Source organism: Molothrus ater, chromosome 10 (genome assembly GCF_012460135.2).
Source record: "Molothrus ater isolate BHLD 08-10-18 breed brown headed cowbird chromosome 10, BPBGC_Mater_1.1, whole genome shotgun sequence".
NCBI classification, from domain to species: domain Eukaryota; kingdom Metazoa; phylum Chordata; class Aves; order Passeriformes; family Icteridae; genus Molothrus; species Molothrus ater.
Window position 1 is genome coordinate 4,047,122 of NC_050487.2, and position 18,260 is coordinate 4,065,381.

Sequence of the window (18,260 nt, forward strand, 5' to 3'; positions counted from 1 at the left end):
GGCATGGACAGAAGCCCAGCTCTGGCACCAAAGAGGGGCTGGCACGGGCTCCCTGCCTGCCCACCTGCTGCAGGCAGCCCGGCCCCTCTGCTCTGGGCACCTGCTGCATCCCAGGCAGGCTGAATACCAGGAGAAAGGGCTGGGAGGGAACAACTGGGAATCGTGCAGCAGCAGGCAGGGAGGATGTGGAGGCCCCTGGAAGAGCAGGGCTTTGTGGGCAGCATGTTCCTGACCCCTGCCCATGCCTGGATGTGGTGCTGAGAGCATTGTGAAGAGAAGCAGGAGGAGAGGTTGTGCAAGAAGTGGGATGGAGCATCTCTGGTGGCTCCTGGTGCTCAGCCTGGCAGCTCCACCAGGTCACCAGGCCTGGATCTGCCCTGCAGAGGTGGCACTGACCGAGCAAACAGGAGCAAAGATGAGTTGTGGAGCAGGGATGGGACTGCACAAGGAGCCTGTTCTGCATCCCAGTGCCAGCCCATGCTGGGCACAGGGCAGGGGAGCAGCCGGGGATGGCACCACGTGGCTCCAGGCACCCCAGCTGCAGCTCCCAGCTGGCATGGGACACCAGAGACTGGGACACAGGGGAGCATCCCAAGGGCAGGCATCTCCTGTCCTGAGCTGAAACACTCTTGCCATGCCGCTGCCATTCCCATTTTTTTGCCTGCAGGCAGATGGATGCTGCTGGTGGAGTTTTTCCTTTCCTATAGGACTTGTGCAAAGCTGCTCCAAAAAATTCATGCTCTGGGCCATTGGGATTGAAAAGGCAAGGAGGGGTGTGGAGGTGAAGACAAACATAGAAACAAGGAGGCAGGAGGGAGGAAAACTTCTGGAGCTGTCCCTCACCTTGCCCTGAAGAGCCACAGCAGGAGTGGGCAGGCACAAAGCAGGAGAAAGCCCAGAACCCACCTCAGAGAAAATAATCACCAGGGTTTAAAGGCAGCAGAGGCACAGCTCCAGCCAGAGAACACGACTGGGATCAAAGCCAGGGGTGGGAGCCATCAGGAGAGGGGCCAGGAGTGCTGGTGCCAGGGATGGTGCCCACAGGGTGCAGGACACCACAGGAACAGAGCAGCAGGGCTGGTGGGCAGCTGGAAGTTTGCAGGTGAAAGGACAGCAGAGAAAGGCTGAGATCCCTTCCCTCCCTGGGCCCCTCTGCCTCCCAGGGGGCTCAGTGGAGGAGAAGAAGCTGCCTCCCCACCCCAGCACAGGCAAAGGTCTCTGCTGATAATCCTGGGAAGAGGGAAACTTGTTCTCACTCCCCTCAGATATGTTTATCTTTGGCTTCTCTGCCAGGAGCTGGGGGATTGGGACAGCCCTGCTCTGCTGGCATCCTCCTGCCTCCACCAGCCACAGCAGCAGCAGAGCCCCCCACGCTTGCTCCCCAGCCCCCTGGCCAAGAGGATTAGCCAGTGGTTTGTGCATTCATGGAGAAAATCCTCCCTGTCAGCAAAGGGCTCCTGCCTGCAGCCCTGCTGCCCTCCCTGGTGCAGAGGGGTGGGGGCACAGCCAGGGTGAGCAGGGTGAGCTCTGAGCAAACACAGCCATGGTGGAGCTGGGGGATGCCTGATGCTCCTGACTGGGACTCAGGCACGACAGTTCCCCCCCAGAACCAGAATGGGGAACATCTGCCCTCCCATTCCTGGCCCTGGGCAGCTGGGAAGCCCCTGCATGGACAGGGGGCTTCCTCACCATGAGGACAGAAGCTCTGCCCCCCAGGCAGGTGGAGAATCCCTGTCCAGCCATGAAGGGAGAACCCCACAGGATGCCAGAGACCAGCAGGGACTGCCCCACAGACCTTTCCCCTGGGCCTGGGGTGGCCAGCGGGGTCCCAGCGTCCCCCTGCACCCTTGGGTGCTGTCCCCTGCCAGCAGCAGGGTTGTCATGGCAGCCTGCAGGGCGGGGGTGGCTCCACCAGTGTGTCACCCACCGCCGGTGACGCAGGCAGGAGTTATTTTAGACACTGCCCCATCTGGAGGCTTCCAGAGCCAGAGAGGAGGGGTTTCAGTGCCAGTCCCACGTCCCACTGCCAGCAGCTGGCGTTTAAAGAGAGGCAAAGGCCAGGCAGGACACACAGCCTGACAGGACACACAGCCCCAGGGCTCCAGGCTGCACCCCCTGCCCTGAGCACACCATTCCCTGGGCAAAGCCCCTTCCCACCCCTCATCCTGCTGTGCTGCACCTCCAGGAGCCCCAGAGAAGCAGGGATGGGTCCTGGCAGGCTGCAGTGAGTGGTACCTGGCCAGGCACACAAAAACCACTTGCTGGCCCACACACACGCACAGCTCCAAGGCCAGGTTGGAGGTGGAAGAGCCTGACCTATAGTGGAAGGCTGGAACGAGATAATCTTTAACATCCCTTCCAAAATAACCATCCTGTGATTCCTCCCTCCTTGCCTGCTGGGGAATACCGCCCTTTTCACTGTCACCGCTGCCATTCCAACAGCGTTTCCCCATGGAAAGCTGAACTCCTCCCATCCCCTCCTCCAAACCACTGGAGATGCTTCGGGCATCCTCACACAGATCCCCCCAGGCCAGCGCTTGCTGCGCTGGCCACACCACCCTGCTCCTTTCCCAGGCAGCGCCCAGAGCCCCCCTTTCTGCCGCTGGGGCACTCACTGGTGGTGCTTCCTGACATCTGGATGATGCACTTGGACTCGCGGCTCATCTCCCGGGAGTTGAAGGGCCGGACCCGCACCGCCACCTTCACCGAGGCTCCCGCCATGGCTCCGGCCTCGCCCGCCTCCTGCTGCCGGGGAGCGCTGCCTGGCCTGCGGAGGGAAGGGGGGTTAGGAACAGCCGCAGCACGACCCACATCTTGCACCTGAGCTGCATGAATGGAAGGCCGGCGCAAGGAAACTGCTGGGAGCGCTGCTTTGTCTCTGCCCAAAATACGACATTTTCTTTCATGCCTCTATCTGCCCTCATTTTACCTCTTCTCCCTGTCATACCTCAGGTCAGGACCCCCAGCTCAGTCCCAGGGGCCATCCCTGGGATAGCCCAGGGCAGCACTGGAGCCTCCATCACCCTGGGCACCCACAGCAGCGGGCAGAGCCACTGACAACCCCAAGGAGCAGCTTTTTCACCCCAGCGTGCCAATGGCACCGAGCAGGTACCCCCCAGTCTGCAGAAAAGTCCCTGCCTGTTACCAGAGCCTGCTGCCTCCCCTCCAAGCCCAGCAAAGCAGGGGCTGGGCAGAGGACAGGGCAGGGAGGGAGGCAGGGAGCGATGGCATTCCACTGGGAACGGAGGCGGTGGCTGAGCATGCGCCTCCCATTCAGCTCCCACAGAGCAGACCTGCAGCATCAGCACCAGCAGCCCTTCCTGGGGAGCCAGTGGCCATTGCACTCAGCTGAGCTCCCAGTTTACCATCCTATTTCCAGTCCTTTTGCTAAAATATTAACTGCAAATCTCACCAAGACAAAACAAACCCCTCCCCAACACTCCCAGAGCAGTTGTCCATCCCAGCACTGGTGCTCTGCAGGCCATTCCCAGCTTCCTCAGCTGCAGTTCAGCCTCAAGACCACTGCCCAGAAAATTCTGCTGGGATCCTTCCTCTGATTGCTTTGGGATTCTTTTGGACCTGACACAAATTCTGCCTTCTAACATCCATCCCTTTTCCTGCCTTTCCCTGCTCCCTGGCTCCCCATGCTGAGCCTGCTGGCGAAAATGGAGCACAGGACCCCTCAGAAAATGGAGCACAGGACCCCTCAGAAAATGGGCAGGAGCTGCCCAATCCTCTGGCATTCCACCTGCAAGGGTGTGTGTGAATTCCCTAATGCTTTCCAAGCCTGGGCTCTGCCAGCAGGATATTTGCTCCAGGAGGAAGGAGATCAGGGAGAAATGAGATCGTGAGTGAGCACCAGCTCTGGTTACATGGGCCATGACCAGAAGGAGGGACCTTGAACATGAGATGTGTTTTCCCATACTGCAAATGAAAAATTCAGGAGAATTTGTGAAAAAAGGGGGGAGAGAGGGAAGAAAAAAACCAAATCCACAGAATAGAAAGTATCCCAAGGGAAGGTGATGGCTTTAAAACTACCTGAGGTGTGACAGCTGAGGTTTGATTTCCAAGGGGGTGAGAGGAAACCATAGACACAGTGGAAAAATTTGCATCAAGAAAGTGTTACAAGCTTGGCACTGCCTTTCAGAAACCCTTTGCCTATTTTATAAGTGAGCTGGCATGTCCAACAGCATGCAGAGGACAAAGCTGCTTCTGTTGGAGTTCCCAAGCCCCCCTCTTATCTTCCTGCTGGGATGGCTCCGGAGCTCCCACTGTGCTCAGCCAGGGATCACACCCATAAATCCCAGAGTTCAAGCATTTGGTCTCAGGCTTTCTTGAGCCTGGATTATTTTAAGCAGGTGTTTAACACTACCCTTGAGTCCCTAAGCAAGCAAGAGGGCTCTGCCTCCCAGTGGCCTCCGCCTCCTCGCTCAGCTGGGGGAAAGGAAAAATTAAACAGCAGTGCTTGCCAAAGGGGAATGAAGGAGTTGTTTTTCCCATGAAAACGATTGGATGTATTCCCATGTGGAAGGGCTGCATCTTCACGAGGCCAAGAGCTCGAGCTGCTCCACCCTGTGGCACCACTCAAGGACAATGGATTCACCCCCGGGCCAAGGCTGCACCTGACACCTGCCCATGTCACACATTTCCCTCTCCCCCCAAGCCAAGGCAGCTCCCTTCCCCCAGCTCTGCAGCCTCTCCAGCCACCAGGGCTCTGAAGAGGTGGGTCAGGTCCCTGCACAGCCCCAGAACAGCAACACCCACCAGTGAGGCCACCAGGAGCCCCTGCTGCCTGCCACTGGCCACCTCAGCCCCTGCTCTTATCCCCTCCCACCCTGTGCCGCTCCCAGCCCCTCCAGCCCCATCACTTCCCACAAAGACACTCTGGTTTCTCCTCTGAACCACTTCCCGTGCTCCCCATCCTGCTGTGTGCCCTCCATTGGTGCTGCTTTCCTTTCTTTGCCTTTTTCTGCCTGCTCAGCCCCACACCCCATACCCCCACCACTGCTGGCTGTGCAGGACCTTTTCTCTCTCCCTGCCATCACAGGCTACATCCCAGTGTATTCCAATCTGGCTGTGATGTGAGCTCCTCTCCCTGCCAGTATTCCCTGCTGCAGAGTCCCAGTTCCATTTTCTGCTCCATCCATTTCCCTCAGCATCCTTGGTGGGCAGTGCACTGCTTCCCTCTGCTCCTCTGCAGCTCTCCAGTTCCATCCCTGCCACAGCAGCACAAGGAGCCCAGGTGACATCCTGTGCCCTAGGGGACCACCAGCAGACACTGCCCAGCTGCTTCTCACCCTCCTTTCCTTCCCCTGACTCACATCCCTGGCTCAGCTGCAGGGAGGCACCCCTGGCATCACTGGGCATCCTGGGGAGAGAGGGCCAGGCTGCAGTGGGCAGGGCAGAGCCAGGCAGGGCAGGGCAGGGCAGGGCAGGGCAGGGCCAGGCAGCCCCCCCAGCCTGTGGGCAGCTCCAGCCCGGCCAGCTCGCTCTGCCTGGGGGCAGCCAGAGCAGCTTAATCTGCTGCCATCGAGAGAAATTCGATAAGCCAGGACCAGCCCTTTGCTGGGAGCCTGCCAGCACCAAAGCCCTGCTCCCTGCTCCCTCCCTGCCACCTCCCAGGGCTGCCCTGATCACAGGGGAGGCTGCAGAGAGCAATGGCCATGTCCTGGGGCCAGGGGGAACATCTGGACCTGTCCCCAGTTCCCACCTCTTCCCCCCCTCCCCGTGCACCCTGCTGGCTCTGCCCATCCCTGTGACACACCAGGCACCCCCAGCGAGGAGCAAAAGGCCTGGAGAGCCATGAATAACTGGATCAGCCCAGATTAATTGGGCAGAGATTAGCTAATGAAACCACTCTTTAGTCCAGGGGCTACAACTGGCAGCCTCTCCTGCTGAGAGGTGACCAACAGGACAGGGAGCATTGTCCCCAAGTGCCACCAACCAGCAAGCTCTTCCCCAAAGGATGCTCAGGAAGGTGCTGTGCTGCCAGTCCCCCAGCTCCAGCAGATGAGGAGCTGCCTCAGCCAGGGGAATCCAAGGAGAGTTTCCCTTTGTCTGCTCACATCCAGCCCCACGTCACCTCAGCCAGGGCGAGGGTGGACGCCCCGTTGGGCTGCACCAGAGTGTTCTCAGCAGCTGCCAGGCTTTGCTGTGGTGAGCCCTTCCCCTGCACCCTTTGTTGGGGTCTGACTGGGACCACGGGACTCTGTGCTGCCTCTAGGGCAGCAGGGAACACGCTGCTGGATGACATGGCACCATCCATGGTCCTCACCCACCTCCCGCCCCACACAGCACAAGGGGCCATGACGGTGCAGTTTTCTCCAGAGCAGCACCTGCAGGCAGGGAAGCAGCTCAGAGGACAGCCCAGGACAGGGACAAAGCCCCCCCACACCCAGATGAAAGCCAGCCCAGCTTCTCCAGCACCCTGCCCCCTGCCTCCTCACCTCCTGCCCCTCCCAATCGGGGACACAGCCCCAGGGCAGAATTTGCAGCTCCCTGAGAATTCCCACGCAGATTCAGTTTACAGGTAGCAAATGTAAGGACACGGATGAGGGGTTCTGCTCCCCATCTCTGCTGCAAAGTAACCCCATCCCCATCCCTTCTCTCTCCATCCTCTCTTGCAGCCACGCCAGCCCAAAGCAGGGAACAGCTGCACAGAAAGGGCAGTGAGCTCTGGGGGCATTGCTGGGCACGGGGAAGGGCAGCCAGGGAGGGGGTGCACAACAGATTCCACAGGAGCCAGGGCTTGAGGGGCTGCAGCTCTTGCCACATGCAGGGAGGTGCAGGGTGGTGGTGGCAGCATCTTTGCCAGCGCCAGCTGCCACCTCCCAGACAAAATGGAGGTCAGCAGCAGCAGCATGCCGAGATGGCAGAGCCACCACACCCCTGGCCACAGCCGGCGGAGGGGGACGGTCTGCTGCCTCCCTGTCCCCAGAGCCACAGAGGCCACCCGCACGGGGCTGCTCCGGGGGCTGTGCCTGCCTCTGGGGGTGGGACGGGAGATGCTCGGCTGGTCCCTGGTCCTCCCCGAGCGCTGGTGCTGTCGCATGGGACCCGAGCAGGCAGGAGCCCGGATCACAGGGGGTCTGCAGGGGAGGGGTCACTGCCCCGCGAGGGGGAGGAGGAGGAGGGGGAGAGGGAGAAGGAAGCAGAGGAGTGAGACAATGGGGCAGGTGCAGGGCTGCTCCCTGCGAGCCTGGATGACCGAGCGCGGAGCTCCGCACTCGCCCCGCGCCCCGGGACCGGCCCCTTCCTCAGCCAGCAGCCACCGCACTGGCCCGCAGTGACATGGCGGCCCTGGTCCAGCCACCCCACAGCGCAAGGTCACCGACAGCTGCTCGTCCTTGGGGGCCAAGAACAGGCTCAGCATCGTAGCATCTTTGCCAGGCACCCGCGGGGAGAGCCCCAGGCGGGGCACCCACGGCTCCCTGCATCGCTGCTCTTTGACTCTGGAGCATCCTGATGGTGATGACGCAAGATGGCTCAGCTGCACGACCACTGCCATCTGCCCCGCGCGGAACAGCAGCGGTGCCTCTGGGTGACCTGGGTCCTGTGCCCCCCGCCACGGGCTGCGGGGATGGCATCCTCCCCCTCCGCACCCTGCCCGGGGCCGGGGCGGCAGAGGCGTCTCCTGGTCCGCGGGCAGCCCCCCCGCCGCACCCCGGCTGGATCCTTCTGGAAGATGATGGGGCGGCACCCGGCGGGCACCGCGCTGGGCACCCGAGGGCAGCTCCCCCACACCCCAACATCGAGCATCGGGGGGGGGGCTCCGCAAAATGGCCACCGGCCGCAGCCCCCCCGCCCCGCCGGACCCTCGGGGATGCGCATCCCGCTCCCACCCGCCGGGCCCACGAGGGGCGACACCGCCACCCGCGGAGCAGCCCCGGTTCCCGTCGCGGCCATCGCCCCGGTGCTGCCCGGTGCTGCGCGGTGCCGCCCGCCCCTCCCTACCTGTGATGCCCGCGGCCGGGGCCGTGGCCGGTTCGGAGGGGCGCGGCGCTCAGCCGTGGGCGGGGGGCGCCGGCATGGGGCCGAGCCGCGCGGAGCGATGCGGTGCCGGTGCCGGTGCCGGTGCCGGTGCCGGTGCCGGTGCGGGTGGCAGCGGCCCCGCCCCTGCGGTCCCCGCCCCACGCGCTGGTTGGCGGCCGCCGCCGCCCGGAGGGGGACGCGGGGACCGGGAGGGCGCGCGCGGGGATGGAGCGGTGACGTCAGCGCATCCCCCGGCCCCGGGAGCTGCGGAACCGCCGCAGGGGCGGGGCGGGGCGGGGCGGGGCGGGGCTCGGCGGCTGTCGCCTGGCAACCGGCACCGGCCCGGTACCCCCGTACCCCGGTACCCCCGTACCCCGGTACCCCCGGCCGGACACCGCTACCGCTGCTCCCCGGTGCAGGATTCCGAGGAGCGGCCCCGGCCGGGGCTTCCTGTGCCCCCGGTGCCGTCAGTTCGCTCCTCCGTCCGCCGAGCCGCCGCCCGGGGCACGGCCGCTCCTGCCCATCTGCGCCCGGAATTGGGAGCCAGCGCAGAAAGCGGATTATTCCTTTATTCCTTGGCTGCCAGCTGTTTCCAGCAGCGCGGCCAGCCTCGCCCCACGGCAGCCCCGAGGCCACGCGTGCCCTCCCCGGCCCAGCCATGCCCCAAATCTCCCCAGAAAACAGGGACATCTCCATCTGAAATGTCGTCATCGCTTTAGTGGATGATGGCTGGGCAGCCGTCCCCGGGCTGGCGGTGGCTTCCATCAGCCATGTCGGAGCAAACTCATCTGCCCTCAGCTCCTCTCAGTGGTCTCCATCCAGCTGCTGGGCAGGTGTGCTCTCACCTGGCACTGTTGCTGGCCCCGTGCCCCTGTCCCTCTCTTCAGCAGCAGCCACTGGTGCCAGTTCTGCCAGTTGGCAATTCCCACCCCTGTGCTGCCCTCCCGAGCCAAAGCTTTGCTCACTGAGGGGCTCCTCGGGGCAGGGATCCACTCATGGCTCTTCTAAAGCTGGCAGAGGTCAGGTTTCTGCATTTCAGGATGTGGCAGAGGTTGGGCACAGGGCAATGTGCTGTGGGTACACACAGCAGGTAACAGAAAATCGACCCCACGTGGGGCCTGTGGCATCCCCAGGACATACTGGGATGCTCATGGTCCAGGCTGAGCCTGCAGAGCACAGCTCGCTGTGGCAGGGACTGTGTCTGTGTCCCAGACCACAGCCCTGGTGCACATCAGTCCACTGGCAGCCTCCCTCAGGCTGTCACCCAGCCAGATGTGCCTCTGCAGGGCAGGGCCCTGGGCAGGGAGCTCTGGTCAACAGGAACTTTCTGCTGCAGGAGGAGCTACAACCATGGCAGCTGTGCCAGACCAGTCTCAGCACAGCCACCCTGTGGCACAGGCTCTGGGTGCCCAGAGCAGGGATCCCACCTGCTGGGATGCTGTTGGGAGACACCAGCCCTGGTGCTGTGGGGGCTGTGGGGACAGGGACTGCCTCAGTGCTTGGAGTCCCAGAGGCTGGGGTGCCTGCAGAGTGCTGCCCTGAGCACCAGCAAGGGGGCATCCCCCAAAACGAGGGGCCCAAGACAGCAGGGATAGCACTGGTGACACATTAACCAGGCAGGGGAGGCAGCCAGGGGTAGAGTCCAGACTGGCAGGGGGGAGCACCGATTTCTGGGTCAAGGTCCATGGGGACACTGGACACTGCTGGCACGGGATCCACCGCGCTGCAATGCTGGCAGCTGCTCAGGCAGCCTCCAACACTCCTCTTCTCTGGGCTCAGCTCCTGGGCTCAGCACGCCGTGCCATGGCCACCAGCCTGCTCCGCGTGTGCCCTCCGGGGGAGCTGCTGCGGCCCCTGGCCGTGCCGGAGCGGCTGCTGCTCGGGCCGGGCCCCAGCAACGTCCCCCGCCGCATCCGGGCTGCGGGAGCGCTCCAGCTCCTGGGCCACATGCACCCCGAGGTGCTGCAGGTGAGCCCAGCCTTCCTTCCCTCCCCTCCTCCTCCTCCTCGCCCCCAGGACGGGCTGGAGCAGCTCTGCTGGGGCGAGAGGAGCAGGAGCAGTGCTGGCCAGCGTGCTGCCGCCGCAGGTGATGGATGAGATCAAGGCAGGCATCCAGTACGCCTTCCAGACACGCAACAGGCTGAGCCTGGCCGTCAGCGGCAGCGGCCACTGTGCCATGGAGGCCGCCCTCTTCAACCTGCTGGAGCCAGGTGACACCGTGCTGGTGGCCATCAATGGCGTCTGGGGACAGCGTGCTGCCGAGATTGCCAGGAGGCTGGGTATGCTGGGACAGGCAGCTGGGGCAGGGCTCAGGGGACTGGGCTTGAGGGCAGGGTGCCCTGGTTTGCTGTCCCAGCCCTGGCAGTGCTCGGTGACACAGCTCATAAAACCAGAGAGCACTCTGCTAGAGGTTTTCCCAAGAATGATGCCACTCTATTTATGGTGCTTTATGGCTTTTCCACTGGGCAAATCTGCATGAGGCCAGACTCTGGCAGGTGGCTCTGCTCCTGCTTCATGCCTGACCAGTTCCCCCATGGAGCAGGGACTGCCCAGTGGGAGCATGCCCAGACCTCACTCTCCTCTGCCCAAATTCCTCCCAGGAGCCAATGTCTGTGAGCTGCTGAAGCCCCCGGGCAAGTACTTCACTCCACAAGACATTGAGCAGGTGAGTGCTGGCCACTATGCAGAGGGCACAGGTGACCTCCAGCGTGGTCACCTTCCCCCTGTGTCGTGCAGGGCCTGGTGCAGCACAAACCTTTGGTGCTCTTCATCACCCACGGCGAGTCCTCCACAGGGGTGCTGCAGCCACTGGAGGGGCTGGGCCAGCTCTGCCACCGGTCAGTGCATGGTGGGCACCCCAAGGCCACCACTGGGGATTTGGGCCTGGGGATTTATCTGTGCCGGGCTTTATGTTGTGCTGGAAGCAGTTGGTGCCAGTGAGACACACAGCCCCTGTGGGGACCAGCATGGCAGGGCTGCAGGCAGAGGTGTGGCAGAGGAGGTGGCAGGAGCAGCAGGCTGAGCTCTGTCCTCCCACAGGCATGGCTGCCTGCTGCTGGTGGACGCAGTGGCATCGCTTGGGGGAGCCCCCATCTTCATGGACCAGCAGGGTAAGAGCCACAGTGCCATCATGGGCAGCCAGGGGACAAAGGGGCTCACGGGCAGGGAGAGAGAGCAGTGGCATCAGCAGCCCCTCAGCCTCCATTTTGGCTAGCAGCACTAGGACTGGTCCAGCCTGTTCCCCTTGGGGGACCATCAGCAGTGCCAGGAGCCCTCCCAAAGCAGCCTGAACACGAGCAGGACCTGCCCTGTGTGCCACCCTTGTGCTTCCCACCCAGCACTTGCAGCCAGGTCGGAGAGCTCAGCATTTTCCTGCTGGGAGCCTCTGATTCCTGAGGAGCTGTCTTCCCTCCTGGGCAGAGATTGATGTCCTGTATTCGGGGTCCCAGAAGGTCCTGAATGCACCCCCTGGCAGTGCCCCCATCTCATTCAGTGAGAGAGCCAGGTAAGAGCAGCCTGGGTGGGAGCTGATGGGGCTGGGGGGGGCCTGTCACCTCTCTGCTGCTTCTGTCCTGCTCTGCAGTGCTGTGGGGATGGAGCCCATCCCATCCCATCCCATCCCTGGGCAGTGACTGGGAGCTGGAGCCAATCTCTGCATTCACTGTAGGGTGGGAGCTCTCTGCGCTCCCTCCCACCCTGGAGCTGGTGGGGTGAAGGTCCCACCCCTTCCCAGCACTCTGTTTCACCAGGGACAAGCTGCTGAGGAGGAAGACGAAGCCCCCATCCTTCTATCTGGACATGGGCTGCTTGGCAAACTACTGGGGCTGTGACGGGGAGCCGCGGAGGTGAGGGCGGGCTCTCCCCTTACACACGGCTGCAAACACTCCCCACCAGCCCCTGCGCTGGCTCGGGGGCTGCCTGCCCTTCAGGGCTCAGCCCTGCCTCCCCACCACCCTGGCTGGCTGCTCCTCAACCCCCCTGCACTGGGTGATGAGGCGGGAGGATGCTGTGCCTCAGTTTCCCCATGAGCACGGGGCTGCCGTGCTGCAGGCGAGCCGAACCCCTCCCGGTGCCCCTTGCAGGTACCACCACACAGCGCCCATCAACAGCTTCTTCAGCCTGCGGGAGGGCCTGGCCCTGCTGGCAGAACTGGTGAGTGGCACCGGGCGGGCAGGGCAGCTCCAGCAGCGCCCGCGGGGCTCGGAGGAGCCCTGGAGGTGCCTGTCAGCAGCAGAGACCTCCTCTGTCCTCTCTGCCCTCAGGGTCTGGAGAGCTCCTGGGAGCGACACCGGGCCAACTGCAGCCTGCTGTGCCAGGGGCTGCTCGACATGGGGCTGGAGCTCTTTGTGGAGGAGGAGGTGGGTGCAGGGCAAGCCCACCACCACCATCACCATCACCACCGCCACAGCGAGAGGACACAGCCCTGAGCAGCTGGGGATGTGCCTGGGCAGCTTTTGGTGCCAGAGAAAAGTCTCCCTGCTCTGTGATGCTCTCTCCTGGCGCTGTGCTGGGGTCAGCAGGGGCCGTGGGACTGGAACCAGTTCCTCTGTTCCTCAGAAGGCCAGACTGCCCACCATCACCACCGTCAGGGTGCCCGAGGGCTACAGCTGGAAGGACATCACGGCTTTCCTGATGGACAAGCACGGCGTGGAGATCGCCGGGGGCCTGGGCCCCACGGTGGGCAAGGTGGGCACAGCCCTGCCCTGCCCTGCTGCTGCCCACGGCTGGGCACAGCTCCCCGCCCTCTCTGCCCCTCCCTGGCTGTGCCATTGCCCGGAGCAACGCAGAGCATCCTAACCACACACAATCACCCCTAATTGAATAACCACGCACGTAATTAGCGTAATTAGCGCGGTGACACCTCTTTATAGGGAACGGGGTGTTAGTTAAATACGAGCGAGGGAGCTGTGCACAACCCCTCGCACCTGGCCGTGTGCCCCCCAGTCCTCCCTGCTGAGGCACACACACTCGCCCTTCTCCTCCAGGTCCTGCGCATCGGCCTCATGGGCTGCAACTCATCCAGGGCCAGCGTGGAGCGAGTGCTGGGAGCCCTGCGGGACGCCCTCCAGCGCTGCCCCCGCAGCCGGCTGTGAGCTCCCTGCCCGGGGAGGTGGCTGGCACTGCCTGGCATGCCTGGCACCAGAGGGACTCCACCGCCGCCCTGGGATGCTGGCAGGAGCCACATCCAGCAAGCCAAGGCACTTGGAAAGGAGCTGGGATAGCAGGGGGCATGGAGGAGAGGGCTGTGCTCAGCAGATGTGAGGCATGGCTCAAAACCGCTCCTCTCATCACCCCCCAGTGTTCTGGCCCCTCAGTTCTTTCCCTTCCCCTGGCCCCAGGGCATGGGGATCCTCAGCAAGCTGGCAGGGGCTGGATGCAGGCTCTGACCACAGGGCCCTACCCCTCCCGTCACCAACACCCCAGCCTTCCCCACCCTGCAGTGCAGAATGCCCCCATCCCCTCCTGCTTCTGTGCCATGCAGCTCCCAGTGCCCAGCTCCACCAGGGGCTGTGTATGTGTGTGTGCCCTCCCCAGCTCCACCAGGGGCTGTGTGTGCCCTCCCCAGCTCCACCAGGGGCTGTGTGTGCCCTCCCCAGCTCCACCAGAGGCTGTGTGTGCCCTCACCAGCTCCACCAGGGGCTGTGTGTGCCCTCACCAGCTCCACCAGGGGCTGTGTGTGCCCTCCCCAGCTCCACCAGGGGCTGTGTATGTGTGTGTGCCCCCTCCCCAGCTCCACCAGGGCCTGTGTATGTGTGTGCCCCCTCCCCAGCTCCACCAGGGCCTGTGTGTGCCCTCCCCAGCTCCACCAGGGGCTGTGTGTGCCCCCCCAGCTGCAGCAGGTGTGCTCTCTCCCCTGTACCACCTTTCCTCAATAAAAGGACACAGCAGCACGCTGTTCCCTGGCCCTGTAGCTCTCCTTGCACCCCCCCAGAGTTCTGAGACACCCCAATGGGGCAGCAGCAGGGCCCCAGTCAGCTCTGCTGAGGGATTTCCTGGCGGATCCTGGCGAGGAGCTGGGATGCTGCAGAGCGGCGCGTGCTGTCCTGGATCCGGAACACCTGGAACTGAAGGAGGGTGAGGAGTGAGGGCAGAGGGCTCCCCACTCTGCCTGAGCCCCATGCCCAGCACTGCCAGCCTCCCACAGCACACCAGAGGGCTCGTGGGGCTGATTGCAGCTCATCCCAAGCTTCCCAGCCCAGGTGGCTCCTGGTGCTGGCCCAGCTGAAGGGCTGGGCTTACCTGGCTGAGCAGGATGTCAAAGTAGGCTGTGTCCCAGCAGGAGCCATCCTTGCTGGGGAGCTGCAGGAGGGCTCTGGTCTCTGTGTCTGCCTGGCAGCTGCCACTGAACCCGTGGAGGCCAAAATGGAAGCGGAGGAAGCGCTGGGGGTCCCAGGCAAAGCTCTCCACCTTATGGTAGAGGGAGGCAAGGTCTGGGGCCATTCCTTGGAAGAGGTTTTCCTCTGGGTTCAGGAAGTGGGGCAGGTGCTGGGTGGCCAGGCAGCGGAGGAGGATCACCAGGAGCCTGTAGACAGAGCCTTCCAGGTCCTGCCAGTCCTCTGGGGAGGGGAAAAGCTCTGTGCTCCACAGCAACACCATCTGTGAGGAGGGAGAGAAGAGCACAGGGTCAGGCACAAGGCCTGATGCTGGGAAGGATGTCCCTTCACACCCTGCAGCCACCTGTGGGGCTGAATCCAAGGGGGCTGGAGCAGATGATACTTTTCTGAAGGCCAGATACATACACGTGCCCTTTTTCTTTAAAAAAACTCCCACAACCACCACCCCCAAAACATCAAAGAATACAGCACAAAGCAAAGTACACAGGATTTGGGTTCCTTGGAGCTGGAGCCACTCTATAAGCAGAAAACATCCTTGCATTCTTCTGGACCCTCAGCTTGGAGAGCCATCAAAAGGCAGGGCACACCTGGATTGTGCCACCAGGTGCTGTCCCCAGCATGGCCAGTTGGCTCCAGAGTGCTGAAAACAGCTTGGGTGGGGAGAGGAGGTTTTTTCTCAGCAGAAACATCACCCTCAGCCCTGTACAGGCACGTCCCAGCACAGGGCATGGGCAGCCTGGCAGTGTGGCACAGGGATGCCATCCTGCAGGCACGGGCAGTGTGCACAGGGATGCCATCCTGCAGGCACAGGCAGTGTGCACAGGGATGCCATCCTGCAGGCACAGGCAGTGTGGCACAAGGATGCCATCCTGCAGGCACTGGCAGTGTGGCCCAAGGATGCCATCCTGCAGGCACAGGCAGTGTGGTACAGGGATGCCATCCTGCAGGCACTGGCAGTGTGCACAGGGATGCCATCCTGCAGGCACGGGCAGCCTGGCCCAGGGGGTGATGCCCTGCAGAGCCCCAGCTCAGAACGCACCAAGTGTCTCCAGCTGGAGGTTGCTGGAGTCCAAGCAAGAAGGATCAAAGCCCTCTATCCACGGCTGGCAGCAGCACAAACCCTTCCCAAACACAGCCACGGGCTGCTACACCCCAAACCCTGCAGACCCCTTTGTGTGGCTGCTTGTGCAGGGGAGCAGCCTTGGCTCTGCCTGCCCAGAGAGCCACGGTCCCAGCCAGCAGAACCAACCCACCTTGAGGTGGTGGAAGGTGAGAGGGCCCGTCCCAGCCTGGCCCCCCCAGTCCTGCTCACGGAGCTGGTCCAGCAGGCGGAGGCTGTCCACACGGGGCCCCTGCAGGGAATCCACTCCCCGGAGCAGCTTCAGGAGGGGAAGGTGAGTGGAGGACCTGGAGGAAGAGAGTGGGGTCTGCTGGCAGGGGAGGTGAAGACCTGCATGCTGCCAGGATGGGGAGAGCATGCCTGCAGTGATTTGGCATGCAGGGGATCCCTCCATGGCACACATGGGGTCCCAGCCAATGAAGCACCTTGGATCTGCAAGATCCTCCTGGATCCACCTCCTGTGCTTGCCTCTGGCAGAGCAGAGCCTGAGAGGTGTGGAGAGAGATGGGAACACTGCTGAGCAGCTCCTGCCTTCCCAGGAGGACCAAGAGTGGGGTGAAGTGGGGTTGTTCTCCCCTATGTGTGGTGGGCAGGGAGGCTGGGTTGGTCCCCAACGAGAGGCTGGGCATCCAGCTGGAACACCTTGTTCCCAAAATAGACATGGACTGGTCCAGCTGGCTGCTCAGCCCCTCCATGGGGCAGGCAAGACACGTCAGTCCAGGCCTGTTTTGTCCTGCAGCCCCCCTTGGGAGGTGGGCAGCTCATCACCCTGCTGCTGCCAGGTGCCACGGCTGGTGTCTGCAGCCCGAGCAGGGACCTGAGAGCTGCCCCCTCTGCACAGCTAGGGTGCAGCTCCAGTGGATCATTTCAGGGCCTCCTTCAGTTGCATTCCCCCTCTTTCCCTGAGCTGTCTGAAACTTGGCTGAGGTTTTTTTTCTCCAACACAGGGAAGAGGGTTTGGGCATCATGAAGGGCTGACTTCAACCCCTGCTGACACATCCCCACCATTTCCCAACCTCTTTTTGCCTACATCCAGCAGTGCTGCCAGCCAGGGGGCATCCCTGGAGCAGGATCACCCTGCTGTGGGTGCAGCCGAGCCTCTCACCTCCAGCAGAGGGGAGAGGCAGGGACAAAGTGAGCCTCGTCCGTGGCCCTCCTGAGGCTGCCTGCGGGGAAGCCCCTGTCGCTCTGCCGCCTCCGGAGCTGCAGCGGCTCCTGCTGCCTCCTCACCACAGGAACGATGTCAAAGCGAATGGGCTTCCAGCTGCCGCGGATCAGCAGGGAGAGCTCCAGGGCATCTTCCCGCAGGTTTTCAGCGCTGATGTCACCTGGATGCAGAGGGTTTGGCAGCAGTGAGCAGGTTAGCACAGCCGGTCCCGCAGGCTGAACCAGGTCTGTGCTGAGCACCCGTGGCCGTGTCCCACCCCACTCGAGTCAGCCCTTCCCAGGGCTGCAGTCTGGGTGCAGTTCCCGGTAAAATCCTTCTCCCAGCCATGCTGGGGTGGTTTTACAGGAAGAGGCATGGCAGGGGTCAGGGTCAGGCACAGGAGGAAGTCTCAAGCAGTCAAACAGAGCTGTGCTTCTGGGTGGCTGAACAGCGCCAAGAAAAGCAAAGCAGTCCAAGAAAAATGGATCAGGAAAGGTTCATTGCTTTGTGGGGGTGGAGGAAGGTGAAGGTCACTGGCTTAGCCATGGAGGAAGGAGAGGATGCTGGACTTGCTGGGACTGGGTTAAGAGACTTTCAGACCCACTGGTCCTCTCACTTTACCCTTTCACCCTGGCTGAGCTTTCCTTCAAGAAGCACACTGGGAGATGGAAATGCATGAACAAGCTTATGGAGCAGCTATGGGCAATTCCCAGGGTCCCCTCCCACCATGTCCTTTCTGAGGTCACTGCTGCCACAGGGTCAGACCCATGCCCCAGGGTCCTGGTCCAGCTCTGATGCACTCCCAACTCTCCAAACAGGGAGCAGGGGGCACTTGGAGGCCAAGAGGCGGAGGGGAGAATGTGCTGAGGGTAAGCCAAGCCCACCAAACCCTACCTGGGGACTAACAGCAGGGCTGGGTGGACCCTGCACCCACCAAGAAGGGTGCCATCAGCCCCAGGTGAGGATGCCTGAGGAGGACTCTGATGCCCTGGGATGGCAGGGAACAGATTGCATCTCCCCTTCCTCAGCTGGGGGCAGAGCCCATCCCAGCACACAGCAAGGTGCTCGCTAACCTGCCCCTGCAGCTTTTGGGTGGGCCACATGCCCAGGAACATAGGCCCCAGCACGTTTGCAGAGGGATCACTGCCAAGGTGGGAAGCTAGGCAGGCCCTGGAGGCAGCCCCTGGCTGGGAAGCACCGTGCCAGTGTACGCACCTGGCTGCAGCAGGAAGAGGCGTTGGCAGCGCACGATGGCTGAAACAAGGAGCTCTTTCAGGTGCTGCAGGATTTTGCCTGGAAGCAGGCAGTGCTCCATCCCATCCACAGCACCAGTCCAGTCCTCCAAATCAGCCCCTGGAGAGCACAGTTCCAGGCAGCAGGTGCGGAGCTCTGCAGGATGCCTGCCCTGCTCCGGGCTGCTCCCCCGTGCCAGCACTCGCACGGTGTCACCGTCAATGCGCAGGGGCACCTCGAGAGTCACAGCGTCCTCAGAGGCACAGAGAGAGAACTCGAAGGCTTCCAGGTTCCTGGCGTAGTCCACGAGGAAGCGAGGATCCCTGGCATGGACACTCTCCAGCAGGGTGAGCAGGATGTCCTCGGCCCGCTGGAAATGCTCCATCCGCTGCCTCTCGCGGGACAGGATCACGCCGAGGTAGCTGCGCCAGAGGGAAGTGTTGGCTTCCATGGC

General features: G+C 62.8%; 3 protein-coding genes across 26 annotated transcripts in view; 1 reads left to right on the top strand and 2 right to left on the bottom strand.

The window, feature by feature from the left end:
* Window positions 1-8,100, bottom strand: part of KIF1A (kinesin family member 1A) — a 43,030-nt gene extending 34,930 nt beyond the window's left edge. For 6 of the 24 annotated variants that reach the window (XM_036388903.2, XM_036388900.2, XM_036388902.2 and 3 more), the window contains exons 1-2: window positions 7,954-8,100; window positions 2,616-2,767 (exon numbers count right to left, since the gene is read on the bottom strand). In XM_036388903.2, coding sequence (XP_036244796.1) covers window positions 2,616-2,721 — 106 coding nt within the window. In that variant the 5' untranslated portion in view covers window positions 2,722-2,767; window positions 7,954-8,100. The remainder of the gene's footprint in view (window positions 1-2,615; window positions 2,768-7,953) is intronic. The other 18 variants (XM_036388922.2, XM_036388921.2, XM_036388919.2 and 15 more) reach the window with 4 other exon arrangements.
* Window positions 8,101-9,759: 1,659 nt separating this feature from the next.
* Window positions 9,760-13,064, top strand: AGXT (alanine--glyoxylate aminotransferase). The gene is made up of 11 exons (XM_036389007.1): window positions 9,760-9,939; window positions 10,058-10,250; window positions 10,572-10,636; window positions 10,708-10,808; window positions 11,011-11,081; window positions 11,392-11,476; window positions 11,721-11,816; window positions 12,054-12,123; window positions 12,234-12,329; window positions 12,529-12,657; window positions 12,957-13,064. The coding sequence occupies exons 1-11, from the start codon at window positions 9,775-9,777 to the stop codon at window positions 13,062-13,064; spliced, it is 1,179 nt and encodes a 392-aa protein (XP_036244900.1). The 5' UTR covers window positions 9,760-9,774.
* Window positions 13,065-13,806: 742 nt separating this feature from the next.
* Window positions 13,807-18,260, bottom strand: MAB21L4 (mab-21 like 4). Its single transcript, XM_036388391.2, has 5 exons — window positions 17,789-18,260; window positions 16,532-16,754; window positions 15,560-15,713; window positions 14,212-14,568; window positions 13,807-14,036 (listed from the first exon to the last, which is right to left on the bottom strand). The coding sequence occupies exons 1-5, from the start codon at window positions 18,255-18,257 to the stop codon at window positions 13,944-13,946; spliced, it is 1,296 nt and encodes a 431-aa protein (XP_036244284.2). The 5' UTR covers window positions 18,258-18,260; the 3' UTR covers window positions 13,807-13,943.